Source organism: Carcharodon carcharias, chromosome 12 (genome assembly GCF_017639515.1).
Source record: "Carcharodon carcharias isolate sCarCar2 chromosome 12, sCarCar2.pri, whole genome shotgun sequence".
In the NCBI taxonomy this organism is placed as follows: domain Eukaryota; kingdom Metazoa; phylum Chordata; class Chondrichthyes; order Lamniformes; family Lamnidae; genus Carcharodon; species Carcharodon carcharias.
In genome coordinates, this window is record NC_054478.1 from 19,579,307 (window position 1) to 19,594,926 (window position 15,620).

At 45.1% G+C, this 15,620-nt stretch overlaps 1 protein-coding gene across 1 annotated transcript in view; it reads left to right on the forward strand.

Annotated features, from left to right (window-relative positions):
* The first annotated feature begins 359 nt into the window (after positions 1 to 359).
* The window catches only part of wnt6b (wingless-type MMTV integration site family, member 6b), an 81,738-nt gene continuing 66,477 nt past the window's right edge, over positions 360 to 15,620 (forward strand). Inside the window, exon 1 of the mRNA XM_041201058.1 lies at positions 360 to 1,724. Within this exon, the coding sequence (XP_041056992.1) occupies positions 1,645 to 1,724 (80 nt within the window). The 5' untranslated portion in view covers positions 360 to 1,644. The remainder of the gene's footprint in view (positions 1,725 to 15,620) is intronic.

A 15,620-nucleotide genomic window follows, 5' to 3' on the forward strand; every position in this document is an offset into this window, starting at 1 on the left:
CGAATTGGAGAGAGACCATTTGGGAAATGGGCCAGGATTGATTGAAGGTGGGAGGTGGGGGGTGGGTGGGGGGGGGGGTGGGGGGGCATCTCATTTTCTTCAATTATTTTTTTCGTTCTGCAACTCAATATGAGCTGTTTTCTTTCCCTCTCTCTGAGTCTGTTCTCAGGGTCTTGACTCTTTCAAGCCTCCTCCTGTTAAAAGTGCCGGTCTCCTCAACCCCTTCCCTTCTCCAAATTCTCAACCAGGTGGCACTGCCAGGGTGGGACATTCAGGTGAGAGGCTTTCCCAGCTGACAGACAGAGGGATTTGCCCACCTTCTCCAACCCCCACAAACCCCCTCCCTCCCCACCCCCCCGCCACCCCTTCCCATGTAAAGATCACCGTTCATCGCTTTCCAGCTAGCGGATCCCTGCTTCTCCCCGGGTCTGGACAAGCCCTTTCCAAAAGTTCCTCCCCACCGCTTTCCATGTTGCCCACGGCTCCTCACTTCCCTCCGATGAGAAAACCTTGCCCATCCTGCGAGGCACCATCGGCCGGATCTCAGCTGCCCTCCTCCTGAAGACCTTGCTTCCTCGGAGCTGAAGATCGAACCGCTCACTCCTCGCCCAAGAGGAGAGACAGAGAGAGAGAGTGAGAGAGAGAGAGAGAGGTCCCTTCCCTGTAGATCCCCGATTCTCCAGAGAATCAGCAACGATCTCTACCCTGGGCAGCGACAAGACATCTGGGCACCAGCTCCCATTCTGCCCCCCCACACGGGAGCTCTCTGACCGCCAGGCCGGCCGAGAGAAGTGTCCAGTCCCTGCCCCGAGAGAGGAGTGTCCAGTCTCTGCCCCGAGAGGAGTGTCCAGTCTCTGGCCCGAGAGGAGTGTCCAGTTTCTACCCTGAGAGAGGAGTGTCCAGTCTCTGGCCCGAGAGGAGTGTCCAGTTTCTACCCTGAGAGAGAAGTGTCCAGTCTCTGGCCCGAGAGGTGTCCAGTTTCTACCCTGAGAGAGGAGTGTCCAGTCTCTGCCCCGAGAGAGGAGTATTCAGTCTCTGGCCCGAGAGAGGAGTGTCCAGTCTCTGCCCCGAGAGGAGTGTCCAGTTTCTGTCCTGAGAGGAGTGTCCAATCTCTGCCCCAGGAGGAGTGTCCAGTCTCTGCCCTGAGAGGAGTGTCCAGTATCTGGCCTGAGAGGAGTGTCCAGTTTCTACCCTGAGAGAGGAGTGTCCAGTCTCTGCCCCGAGAGAGGAGTGTCCAGTCTCTGGCCTGAGAGAGGAGTGTCCAGTCTGCCCTGAGAGGAGTGTCCAGTCTCTGGCCCGAGAGGAGTGTCTAGTCTCTGCCCCGAGAGGAGTGTCCAGTTTCTACCCTGAGAGAGGAGTGTCCAGTCTCTGCCCCGAGAAGAGTGTCCAGTCTCTGGCCTGAGAGGAGTGTCCAGTCTCTGGCCTGAGAGGAGTGTCCAGTCTCTGCCCCGAGAGGAGTGTCCGGTTTCTACCCCGAGAGGAGTGTCCAGTCTCTGCCCTGAGAGGAGTGTCCAGTCTCTGTCCCAAGAGGAGTGTCCAGTTTCTACCCTGAGAGGAGTGTCCAGTCTCTGGCCCAAGAGGAGTGTCCAGTCTCTGCCCTGAGAGGAGTGTTCAGTTGTTGTTAATCTGAATCCCATTGCCTGGATGATGGAGCCTGTGTCCAGGGTACAACTTGCCCTATTCCTGTTTCTCCTGTGTCCTGCTAACATCATCAGCCTTTGGTGGTGAGTAACAATCCAAATTATTCTTTATCTGTCTTCCTCCCTGTCTCTCTCTCTCTCTCTCTTTCTCTTTTGGTTTTTCTTTCTGTCTCCTTGTAACCTCTTGTTTCTTTCTTTCCCTTTCTCTCCTTTCTTTTTCTCTGTCTCTTTGTCTTCCCCTACCTTTCTCTATCAATCTTTATATAAATATAAATTTTTCTCTTTATCTTTCCCTTCTCCCTCTCTGTTTCTCTCTCTATCCCTCTCTGTGTCTCCATATCTCTCTCCCTCTATCTCTCCCATTATCGCTTTATCTCCCCCTCAGTCTGTTGCTCCCTCTCTCTCCATCTCACCCTCTATCTATCTCCCCATCTCCCCCCTCTCTCTATCTCTCCCTCTATTTGGGTTCTTCTTCCCAGTCCTGTTTTTGTCTAAACATTCCCCTGACATGTGAATGGACAGAGAGTGAAGCTAGACGCAGTTATTGACATATTAAAGGACACAGTCTTTATAAAAGAATTCATTTTATTTTCTGTAAATGCACAGCAACGTCAATCCAACAAAAACACAGCTTTGAACTCATTGCGTGTGTCGTGATAGTGACAGGAATGATTGGTGGCTTTTTACTGCCCTCCCACAGCAAAACCAGGGGGTAAAACTATTTGGCAGAAAACTTTTCCATGAAGACAAAGTTCTTCAAATCTGCGGGGGTAGTGGGGGGGGGTGGGGGAGGCAGGGGTACAGAAAGTTCGATCTCCAGCTGTGTCCCAATTCCTCCATCCAACCACTCCGCCCCAACAAGAGAGAGGTGACGGTCTTGAGTCAACCTGTTTTAAAGCAGAGAGAGAGAGAGAGAGAGACAGTGATTCGTTCGCTCTGTTGAATTTTCAGCAAGTCTTGCCTAAACCTCCCCTCTGCCTCTTAAATGTTAATTGTAACAGTGGGTGTTACAGCCAAACATTTCTCCATTCATTCTCACAGCAATCTGTTCAGCAGAGGGTATGGGACAGGCTCCAAGAGGTGTGTGAGTGTGCAGCCTCCCATGGTGATGCTGCCACCCTCGGCCAAATGTGCATCTGGACCGGGCACAGGGTCGTGGCCCCTGACCCCTGACCCCTGACCCCTGACTCTTTCTTAGCTGCCGAAAGAAATTAATTAAAAACCTGAATAACTAATATTTCCACATCAAGGGAAGGATGGGCTTTTATTGAACAACGATGAGACTTAATGGTGAGTGGGTTAGGTTTTAGGTGAAAGACCAGACGGCCTGGCCCAGAAAATGGATGGAGGGAGGGAATTGGGTCATCTCTAGTCCTTTGATTTTTATCATTAAACAACCTAGGAATGTAAGGACAGAAGGAGGCCATTCAGCCCGAATTAGACCATGGCTAATCTTAACTCCACCTCCCCACCTTTGCTCCATTTCTCCATTGGTACCTTCATCCAACAGAAACCCATCAATCTCTGCCTTGGAAGGTTTCCATTGCCTCCATAACATTGATGAGGAGAGCTCAAAATTTCCACCAGCCCTTGTAAGATGAAGTGCGTCTTGGTTTCACTTTTAAATGCCTAATTTTAAGTTCACTCCCCCTTGTCCAGGATTCCACCAACAGATAATCATTGAATCTTGGAATCAGAGAATGGTAACAGCACAGGAGGAGGCCATTTAACCCATTGCGTCCATGCCAGCTCTCTGCAAGAGCACCTCGCTTGGTCCCACTTCACTGCCTTTCCCCTATTGCCTGCCAAGTCTTCTCGCTTCAGATAATTATACAATTCCCTTTTGAAAGCAATTATTGAATCTGCCTCCATTGCACTCTCTCAGTGCATTCCCGACCCTAATCACTCCCTGTGTAATAGTTTCTGAATCAGTCCTGTCGAAACCTTTTCACACCCTGATTAGATCACCCCTGGAAATTCTAAATTCCAGGCAATACAAGCCAACTTGATGCACGCAACAGGTCCGATTTTAACTCTGTATAAGTGACTGGACCTTGTGTGAGTTAAAATCTCAACCCTTGTTTTCATAATTTAACACTTTGAGCCCGAGTATGATTCTGGTGAATGGCAAGTTGTTCGTAAGTAGACCAGAATTATGTAGACTACATTTCTCTAATCTCAACGCCATTCTCTTCCCACCAACATTACTGGTCATCTATTTCTTCACCTTGGTTGCGTTTCCGGAGATCAGTGGTATCCTAATATGGACATTGTATAACTAAATTATCTTGAGGTGACTCTTTACTCAATTATTTAATGCTTTTTCCCCCAACCCTGACACATTTTTCCTCTTCCTCTGCTGAAGTCTAGAGAGGTTCAGCTTTATTGAATTTAAGCAACCGCTGGACACTTAAGCACAAAACTCTAGGCTGGCAGTCTTGTGCAGTATCGAGGGGGTGCTGCATGGTTGGAGGTGCCATTTTTTGGATGGGATGTTAAACCAGGGCTCTGTCTCCTCTGAGAGATGTCACTATTTTGAAGAAGAATTATCCCTGGTGTCCTCACCAATATTCATCCCCCCAATCAACATCATGAAAAGCAGATTATCTGATCATTATCACATTGCTGGGGTTGGTTAGCTCTGTTGGCTAAATGCCCAACGTGTGGTTCAGAATAATAGCTGCATTCCATGAAAGATGGTGGTGTAATGGAAATGTCTCTGGTTTAGTAATCCAGTGATTCAAGCTAATACTCTGGGGACATGGGTTCAAATTCCACCGTGGTGGGTGGAATTTAAACTTAGCACAGAAACAGGCCCTTCGGCCCATTGTGTCAATGCCAGCCAGCAAGCACCTATCTATTCTAATCCCATTTTCAAGCACTTGGCTCGTAGCCCTGTATGCTACAGTGTTTCAAGTGCTCATCTCAATAATTCTTAAATGTTGTGAGGGTTCCTGCCTCTACCACCCCCTCAGGCAGAGTGAACCAGATTCCAACCACCCTCTGGGTGAAAGAAATCCTTCCTCAAATCCCCTCTAAACCTCCTGCCCCTTACCTTAAATCTATGCCCCCTGCTTATTGACACCTCTGCTAAGGAGAAAAGTTTCTTCCTATCTATGCCCCTCATAATTTTGTATACCTCTATCAGGTCCCCCAATGCCCCCTCACCCCCTCCAACCCCCGAGCCTTCTCTGCTCTAAGGAAAACAACCCTAGCTGATCCAGTCTCTCTTCATAGTTGAAATGCTCCATCCCAGGCAACATCCTAGTGAATCTCCTCTGCATCCTCTCTAGTGCAATCCCACATCCTTCCTATAGTGTGGTGACCAGAACTGCACACAGTACTCCAGCTGTGGTCTAACTAGCATTTATACAGCTCCAACGTAACCTCCCTGCTCTTATATTCTGTGTTTCGGCTAATAAAGGCAAGCATTCCATATGCCTTCTTAACTGCCTTATCTACGTGTGCTGCTGCCTTCAGGGATATATAGACATGCACAAGGTCCCTCTGATCCTCTGTACTTCCTAGGGCCCTACCATTCATTGTGTATTCTCTTGCCATGTTAGTCCTCCCAAAATTCATCGCCCCACACTTTTCTGGATTAAATTCCATTTGCTACTGCTCTGCCCATCTTACCAGCCCATCTATATCGTCCTGTAATCTAGGGCTTTCCTCCTCACTATTTATGACACCACCAATTTTTGTGTCATCTGCGAACTTACTGATCATACCTCCTACATTCAAGTCTAAATCATTAATGTACACTACAAGCAGCAAGGGTCCCAGCATTGATTCCTGCGATACACCACTAGTCACAGGCTCCCAGTCGCAAAAACAACCTTAGACCATCACCCTCTGCCTCCTGTCACTAAGCCAATTTTGGATCCAATTTGCGAAATTGCCCAGACCATATGGGCTCTTACCTTCTTGAACATTCTCCCATGTGAGACATTGTCACAAGCCTTACGGAAGTTCCTGTAGACTACATCAACTGCACTACCCTCATCTACATAGCTAATCACCTCCTCAAAAAATTCAGTCAAAGTAATTAGACATAATCTCCCCCTGACAAAGCCATGCCGACTATCCCTGATTAATCCCTGTCTCTACAAGTGGAGATTAGTCCTGTTCCTCAGAAGTTTTTCCAATAATTTCCCTACCACTGATGTTAGACTCACTGGCCTGTAATTACCTGGTTTATCCCTACTACTCTTCATGAATAACGGTACCACGTTCGCTGTCCTCCAGTCCTCTGGCACCTCTCCTGTGGCCAGAGATGATTTGAAAATTAGCGTCAGAGCCTCTGCGATCTCCTCCCTTGCCTCACATAGCAGCCTGGGATACAGCTCATCTGGGCCTCGGGGTTTATCCGCTTATAAACCCACTAAAACCGTTAATACCTCCTCCCTTTCAATGCTAATTTGTTCAAGTATATCACAGTCCCCCTCCCTGATTTCTACACCTACATTGTCTTTCTCCATAGTGAACAGAGATGAAAAGTAATCATTTAAAACCTCACACACGCCACTTTGGTCCCTAATGGGCCCTACTCTTTCCCTGGTTATCCTCTTAATATATTTATAAAATGCCTTGGGATTTTCCTTTAACTTGTCCACCAGTGTTTTTTTATGGCCCCTCTTCACTCTCCTAATTACTTTTTAAAGTACCCCCCTGCACTTTCTATACTCCACTAGGGCATCTGCTGAGTTCAGCCCTCTGTATCTGCCATAAGTCTCCTTTTTTCCCTTATCCAATCCTCTATATCCCCCAACATCCAGGGTCCCCTGGACTTGTTGGTCCTACCCTTGATCTTTACAGGAACATGTTGGTCCTGAACTCTCACTATTTCCTTTTTGAATGACCTTCACTGGTCTGGTGTAGACTATCCTACAAGTAGCTGCTCCCTGTCCACTTTGGCCAGACCCTGTATTATATTGAAATCAGCCTTCCTCCAATTCAGAACCTTATTTCCATCTTTGTGCTTTTCCATAGCTACCTTCAATCTTACAGAGTTATGGTCACTATCTCTGAAATGCTCCCTCACTGACACTTCTACCACTTGCTCAGCTTCATTCCCCAAGATTAAGTCCAGTACCAGCCCTTCTCTTGTAGGGCTTTCTACATGCTAGCTCAAAAAGCTCTCCTGGATGTACTTTAAGAATTCTACCTCCTCTAAGCCTTTCACACTAAGACTATTCCAGTTGATATTGGGGAAATTGAAATCCCCTACTCCTATTATTACCCTATTATTTTTACACTTCTCTGAGGTTTTCCTACATACTGGCTCCTCTATCTCTGCCTGACTGTTTGGAGGCCTATAGTACACGTCCAGCAAAGTGATGGCTCCTTTTTGTTTTTAAGTTCTACCCATATGGCCTTATTTGAGGAACCTTCTAAGATACCATCCCTCCTTACTGCAGTATAGAATATTGAGCTGCCAGCCCTGCCCTTCCCTCAACCATGTCTCTGTGATAGTAACAATGTGAAATTCCCATGTGTTAATCAACACCCTCAATTCATCTGTCTTACTTGTAAGACTCCATACGTTAAAATAGATGCAATACAGCCTTGCATTATCCCCTTGTGCCTTAATATTTGCTCTGCCTTCCAATATAAATTTAGTCTCAGTAATGACAGCTATTATTGATTTTTGCAAAAACCCATCTGGTTCACTAATGTCCATTGGGGAAGGAAATCTGCCATCTTTACCTGGTCTGGCCTACATGTGACTCCAGATCCACAACAATGTAATTGACTCTTAACTGCCCTCTGAAATAGCCTAGCAACCTATTCAAGGGCGATTAGTGATGGGCAACAAATGCTGGCCCTGCCACCAACTCCCACATCCTGTAAAAGAATAAAGAAAATAACAATGTGGCTTCAATTCCCATAGACTGGAGCCTGCCTCCTCACCTTGATGTGTCACCTCACCTGCCCCATGCTTGATGTGGAGTGATGCCCTTCAAGCTATATAACCATTTGTGTCTCTTTAATGGAGAGAGAGGTCAATGATCCCTCATGAACTCTGGTTAATTACCTACCCATCACACTGCTTTTTGTGGGGTCTTGCTGTGTGCAAATTGGCTGCTGTGTTTCCTGAAATACAACAATGATGACTCTTCAAAAATACTTCATTGGCTGTAAAGTGCTTTGGGACAGCCTGCTGTTGTAAAAGGCGCTATGTAAATGTATTTCTTCTTCTTGGCACCTCAGAGAAATTCTTGAGAAATGTAGGTGAACATTGGTAAGTTGAGAGATGGGTGGTGGGTACCATTTCCAAGGTTGCTTCACACTTAACATCCACAGTTAGGGGCATGGCAAATAAATTGGAGTACTTTTTATAATTTTAAGTGTTGGTTTAAAAGCCAACCATGCGTGTTTCCGAAGCGAGTAGAGGTTGGGGGATGTGGTGAGAAAGTGGGTTTGAACATTGAAAAAGGTCAAGTCTTGCTTGTCCAGATCAGCTGTTCCTCGAATCTCCTTGAAATTCTCAAGGAACATGCATTGTGCAATATTTATTTTCAGCGACCATTGCCAAAACATAAATGGCATGTTTAGAGATGGCAAGTGTACTTTTCTAATTCATTCATGGGGTCTGGGCATCACTGGCTAGGCCAGCATTTATTGCCCATCCCTAAGTGCCCTTGAGAAGATGGTGGTGAGCTGTCTTCTTGAATTGCTGCAGTCCATGTGGTGTAGGTACACCCACAGTGCTGTTAGGGAGGGAGTTCCAGGATTTTGACCCAGTGACAGTGAAGGAACGGCGATATATTTCCAAGTCAGGATGGTGAGTGGCTTGGAGGGGAACTTCCAGGCAGTGGTGTTACCATGTGCCTGCCGCCCTTGTCCTTTTAGATGCAGTGGTCATGGGTTTGGAAGGTGCTGTTTAAGGAGCCTTGGTGAGTTCCTGCAGTGCATCTTGTAGATGGTACACACTCTTGCCACTATGTGTCAGTGATGGAGAGACAGAGTGTTTGTAGATGTGGTGCCAATCAAGCGGGCTGCTTTGACCTGGATGGTGTCAAGCTTCTTGAGTGTTGTTGGAGCTGCACTCATCCAGACAGGTGGATTCCATCACACTCCTGACTTGTGCCTTGTAGATGGTAGACAGGCTTTGGGGAGTCAGGAGGTGAGTTACTCGTCACAAGATTTCTAGCCTCTGACCTGCTCTTGTAGCCACAGTATTTATATGGTTGGCCCAGTTCAGTTTCTGGTCAACGGTAATCCCCAGGATGTTGATAGTGGGGGATTCAACAATGGTAATGCCACTAAATGACAAGGGGCAATGGTTAGATTCTCTCTTGTTGAAGATGGTCATTGGCTGGCATTTTTGTGGTGCGAATGTTACTTGCCACTTATCAGCCCAAGCCTGGATATTGTCCAGGTCTTGCTACATTTGGACATGGACTGCTTCAGAATCTGAGGAGTTGCGAATGGTGCTGAACATTTTGCAATCATCAGCGAACATCCCCACTTCTGACCTTATGATGGAAGGAAGGTCATTGATGAAGCAGTTGAAGGTGGTTGGGGCTAGGACACTACCCTGAGGAACTCCTGCAGTGATGTCCTGGAACTGAGATAATTGACCTCCAACAACCATAACCATCTTCCTTTGCGCTAGGTATGACTCCAACCAGCGGAGAGTTTTCCCCTGATTTGCATTCACTCCAGTTTTGCTTGGGCTCCTTGATGCCACACTCGGTCAACTGCAGCCTTGATGTCAAGGGCAGTCACTCTCACCTCATCTCTGGGGTTCAACTATTTTGTCTATGTTTGAACCAAGGCTGTGATGGGGTCAGGAGCTGAGTGACCCTGTCGGAACTCAAACTAAATATCAGTAAGCAGGTTATTGCTTGGCAAATACTGCTTGATAGCACTGTTGATGACCCCTTCCATTACTTTACTGATGATGGAGAGTAGGCTGATGGGGTGGTAATTGACCAGGTTGGATTTGTCCTGCTCTTTCTGTACAGGACACACCTGGGCAATTTTCCACATTGCTGGGTAGATGCCAGTGTTGTAGCTGGCACAAGTGTATGGTGTCTTTTAATGTTACGCTGATCGGGTTAGCTGAAGTTAGCTGAGGGGGTGGGGGGGGGTGGTGGGGGTGCGGCAACATGGACCAGTTGGGCCAAATGGCTTGTTTCTCTGCTGTAAATTCCTTGTAATTCCATGTATCTCAGGGTCCTATGTCTGTTGTTTTTAATATCCTTTCAATTTCATTTACATCAAACAAGGGTAATGGTAGCACATTTGACTTTATTTTGTATAAAAAAAGTAGTTAAAAATCCTTGAGGAGCAGCGTAGCACAGTCGGTTGAGCAGTAGACTGAGAAACAGCAGGTGCTGGTTTCCTGGCAGGGTTCAAACAGATTTTTATCCTCCTGACATGTGTAGAATGAAGATGTGAGGAGAGAACAGGGCTTTTCAGTGACTGCACGAACTGCTGGACATTCCTGCCTGTCGAATATAGAAACATTTCACGTTGCCTCATATTTCCTCCTGGTGATGACACGATAGATTTCTTACAAAGTTATGGACAATGTGGTTTATTTAGAAAAGTCGCCAGATGTGGCTGTACATTGCAGATGTCACAGTTTGCTTCAAACATCCACAAATTACAACCGAACCATCTTAAAGAAGTAGATGGGAAGAGCAAGAAAGCCAGTTATTCCCTGCTGTCTCTTTCTGACGTTGGGTTTTGATGAGCAAAGCAAGTGTCAGTCTAGGGGAATCTTCCACAGACACATTAATTAACCTCACGATGGGTTCAGGGAATGGCCAAACAACAACAACAACTTGCGTTTATATAATGTCTTTATTGTAGTAAAATGCCCCAGGGCCCTTTACAAACATGTTATCAAATGAATTTTGCCACTGAGCCACTTAAGGCACGATGAGTAAGTGACCAAAAGCTTAGTCAAAGAGCCAGGTTTTAAGGAGGAACGAAATGTCGAGATGTGACGAGGTTTGGGGAGGGAATTTGAAAGCCTAGGGCCCAGGCAGCTGAAGGTATGGCCACCAATGATGGAGTGATTAAAATCGGGGATGGCCAAAGAGTTAGGGAGGCATTTTGCAGGCGGAGTGAGATATAGCAGAGTCAACGGACCTAATGAAAAGAATGCTGTAGTATGAGGCCATATAGCTGAAGGTTTAAATGTGGGACAGAATCTGTAGGTTTGAGTCCCATTCCAGGGACTTGTGCACAAATCAATGCTGACATTCCAGTGCAGTTCGAAGGGAGACCATCACTGTCGGCAGCACAGTCTTTCGAATGAGACGTTAAGCCAAGGCCCCCTGCACCCTCCAATCCCAACCTCAGTTCCTTATGGCTGGAGGGTAAAGATCCTGTGGCACTTTTCAAAGAAGAGCCGGAAAGTTTTCTCAGGTATCTTGAACATCATTTGCCTCTCAACCAACATCATGGAAACAGATTTTCTGGTCATTATCTAATTGCTGCCCGTGGGAGCTTGCTGTGCAGAAATTGTCTGCTATGTTTCCTGCATTATAATGGCATTATTTCAAAAGGCTGTCTGCCAAGCACTTTGGGATGTCTGAGATCATGAAAGGCCCTGTATGCATGCACATTCTTTCGTTGTATGACTGATGGCAAATTGGAGGGAGGAGAGAATGCGCAATGGGAGACATTTGGAAGGGTGCAAGAACACAGAATGGAAATAAATTACAGAGGTTGGGTGAGTGAGGCTATGGATGGATTTATAGATGAGGGAAATGATTTTGAACTTGATGCACTGAGGAACAGAAATGGGCGATACCTGCAATGGGGCTTAGTTCAGGTCAGGATGGGAGTGGCAGCTTTCTGGGTGAGTTGGAGTTTATGTGCTCAGAACGAATTGGGAGGTCAAGTCTGGAGGTGATGGGTGAATGGGCAAAGCTCCAGTGACAGTGAGGCTGGGGTAGTGAGGGAGATGTGCATTATTTCAGAAGTTGAAGCAGCTGGGTTTAATGATGGTGTAGATGGAGGGTGGGGTTTGAAGCATACCTTGTTGTTGATTGAATATGACACCAAGGTTGCGGGTTAAATCTGATTGAGTGTCGAAGTATGGGATAGTTTCAAGGATATGGTATGAGATTTTTGGCAGGATAAATGCCTGTGGTTTTAAGATTGTAACTCAATCTTAATAGGCTCTACTTGTGTTTGTAAGCTCTTCATGTTATGATCTAGTATGACTTCCTTAGAACTACTCAATTAACTGTGATTACTATCAACCATCTTACATGTAATTTTAACGTCTTTTTTGTGGAAAGGGAAGGGATGGACAGAGAGAGATAGGAAAGGAAGAAATCACAGGTTTCATAATTGATAATTTACATTTCTTATAGAAGCATGTGCCCAGCCACTGTCTTGTATCTCAAAGGTTATAGAACAATGTAAAATAGCTTTCATTCAAAGACCTTAGTGACATATTCTGAGAGGAAAAGCTTTGCATTGTTGTGTGTGTGTGTGTGTGTGTGTGTGTGTGTGTGTGGTATTTGAGCATATCTATGTGTGTGAAAATATGAGCCTAAGGCAGTAGGCCTATTGGAGATCCTCTGACTTCTCATTTTCTGCTATTAGCTGCCTTTTGTTTATTGATGTCCCTTTTAGATAGAGTGTTGAATGCCACTAATTCTAATCTGTAGTTAGATTGCTCTAACACCACAGTTTTCTGCCCTCCGTTCTCAAAGGCACTGACTTTCCCTGAGCCATGGCTATCCACTGATTCCTAACCTAGTGTTCACCCTTCATGTCTAAGCCGAATGCTAGCTCGCCATTTAATCAGAGGGGAAGTCACAGCTGAGCCTGGTGTGTCCTCTTCATACTTAGAGCACTGAAATAGTAGTGAGGAGGGAGAACCCTGACTAATTTTGCCTTCTTTAGCTCAAGGAGACCAATTGCAGGGACCTATAATTTTCCTGCTTAAGGCCAACTGTCAGCAAAGCTCAGGGATTGGAGTAGTAGCCTTTGTATGGCTCAGTAAACCACTAGCTAGCATATTCGCCCAACAATTCACAATACATTCTAACCAAGAACATGAAAACATAAGAATTAGAAGCTGAAGTAGGCTGCCTGGCCCACTGAACCTGCTTGCCATTCAATAGATCATGGCCAATCATACACCTTAAATCCATTTTCTTGCACTATCCCCATATCCCTTAATTCCCTTAGTATCCAAAAATCTATCAACCTCTCCATTGAATATATTCATTGATGGAGCATCCAGAGCTCCCTGGGGTAGAGAGTTCCAAAGATTCACTTCCCTTTGAGTGAAGAAATTTCTCCTCATCTCAGTCCTAAATGGCTGAACCCTTATTCTGAGCTTGTGACTCTGTGTTCTGGATTCTCCAGGCAGGGGACAAATCATCCCAGCATCCACCCTGTCAAGTCTCTTAAGAATTTTACATGTTTCAATGAGGACACACCATGTCTTCTAAGTTCTAGGAGACATAGGCCTAGTCTACTCAAGCTCCCCTCAGAGAACAAATCTCTCATCTCAGGAATCAGTCTAGACAAAATGTGTTGCACTGCCCCTAAGGCCTGTATAACCTTCCTTAGGTAAGGAGAGCAACATTTTATAATAGCACTTTATAATATTATTATGTCGCAAACCTAGCACTAGGTACTATGTTTTCTGCTCAGTGTTATTTAAATGCGAATGATAAGCCTATTGTTTGCAACCCATGTACAACAGTGTTGGAATGTCTGGATCACAGATGAACCAGTTCCCCAAATGGACTAAGCTTGCCGACTCTTTAGCATTGCTTCCTGATACACCAGGTGCATTGCTTACAATGCCAGCTAATAGCATCTAGTGGAGAACAACTTGTTGTCTAATAGATTGATTTTTCCAGGGTTGGAGGGGTGGGGGTGCATGGTGGGGCTGGGGGGGTTACAGAGGGGTTGCAGAATGTGGGTGCATAGCATTGAGGAGGATGGAGGTTATTACTAATGGAGAAGGATGCACCAACATAGTACAGGGGTGGAGGATAAAGGAGCCCATGATTAACTGACCGTTCCACAAAAACTCCAACTTTCCTGCTGGGTTAGAGATGTATTTCGGTGGCCTTTTCGTCTAAAGCTTTGAAAAAAACAATATTCATGGGGTGTGTGCATCTCAGCTAGCATTTATTGCCTGTTCCTAAGTGCTGAAAGTCTAATTCATGTAAGGCAGGAACCTGAGGTCAGTCAGAGTTCAATCACTGCATGGCATAGGCAGTTTACAGATTGGAAATTGCTTGTACAGGCTCTGGGAATTAGGAGAGAAAGAAACAACCTGAATGGTTATTGTTCTTTATCTTATTTTCAACACATTTGACACTTTGAAATGCACTGCTTTCAGTTTGATGGAGTTAGTTATATTACACACAAGGATTTGAAGGATGTTTTAGATTGTAGTGAGAGTTGTATTGAGGGATAATGAGGTAAGTGATTGGGAAATTTGAGCCAATCACGATACATGGTCAGTGATAAATTGTTGTTTTGAGTGACTTAAATTTCAGCCAGGGAATGTAACAGGTTTTCTGTTTGAGACGCAGTTAAGATATGATGTGTGCTATACATAGGACAGGAATTTATATAGGAGATGATCAGTAGCTAGTTACAAGGTTGCAATCTAAACAGACAGTCCTGACGCAATGCTTGAATGGTTTACAAATGTTAGCAGGAAGATTGAATTACAGCTTTTTGCTTAGTGTCAGCTATATGATATTTATGCTTCATATATATACATTGGGTGAGTTAATTACTAAGGCCAGGATTTTCCAGCCCCATTGGGAGGTTGGGTGGTCCAGCCAAAAGCCCATTGACTTTTGACAGGGCCAGATGATCCTGGCGGTGGATGGGGCTGGAAAATCCCACCTCAAGTGTTTGGCACAGTGATTGTGCAGCGGAGCCAAAGCTGGGATATTGGTGATATTAAAGCTGCAAGCAAGGGTTTACAAATTACATGACTGGTAATGTGGTACCTACATGGGAGTGAGTTACAGGCTGGAATCTAATGGAGATGTTCATATGGTTTATATGTAGAATAGTGGATAGGTTGGAATGAGTTCCAGGCTGGAATCTAATAGAATGGCTCAGATGGTTTATATATAGAACAATGGATACCAGGGAGTGAGTTACAGGCTGGAATCTAATGGAGAGGTTCAGATGCTTTTTATATAGAATAATGGATACCAGGGAGCGAGTTACAGGCTGGAATCTAATGGAGATGTTCAGATGGCTTATATATTGAATAATGGTTACCAGGGAATGAGTTCCAGGCTGGAATCTAATAGAGAGGTTCAGGTGGTTTATATATTGAATAGTAGATACGTGTGAATGAGTTCCAGGCTGGAATCTAATGGTGAGGTTCAGATGGTTTATATATAGAATAATGCATACCAGGGAGTGAGTTACAGGCTGGAATCTAATGGAGAGGTTCAGATGGTTCATATATAGAATAATGGATACCAGGGAGTGTGTTACAGGTGGGAATCTAATGGAGAGGTTCAGATGGTTTATATATAGAATAGTGGATATGTGTGAATGAGTTCCAGGCTGGAATCTAATGGAGAGGTTCAGATGGTTTATATATGGGTTTGTGATGGGCAATTAGTGCTAGTTTTGCCAGCAACACCTGCAATCCCATGAAAGAATAAAACAAAATGTATAAAATAATTCATATCTGGGAGTGAAGTAACCAGTTAGGGAACATAAACATACAGATAGTTAATCAATGAGAAAGAAAAATATTATAAAAAACATAAAGAATGGCCTTGTTAATTCCTGGTCTGTTCTTTTGCTGTCCACAGATGTCACTGATGTCAATGCTCACACTGAGGGCTTAACAACCACAGAGTGACTACTTAAGATTTGTTGAGTCACACAATAACACAGGGCTGCATATTATATAAGATATTCTGTGGGTGCAGCAACAGTAGCTGCCTGACACAAGGACACTGAAATAAGGCATGATCACTTTCTTTGCTATCAGTTTGT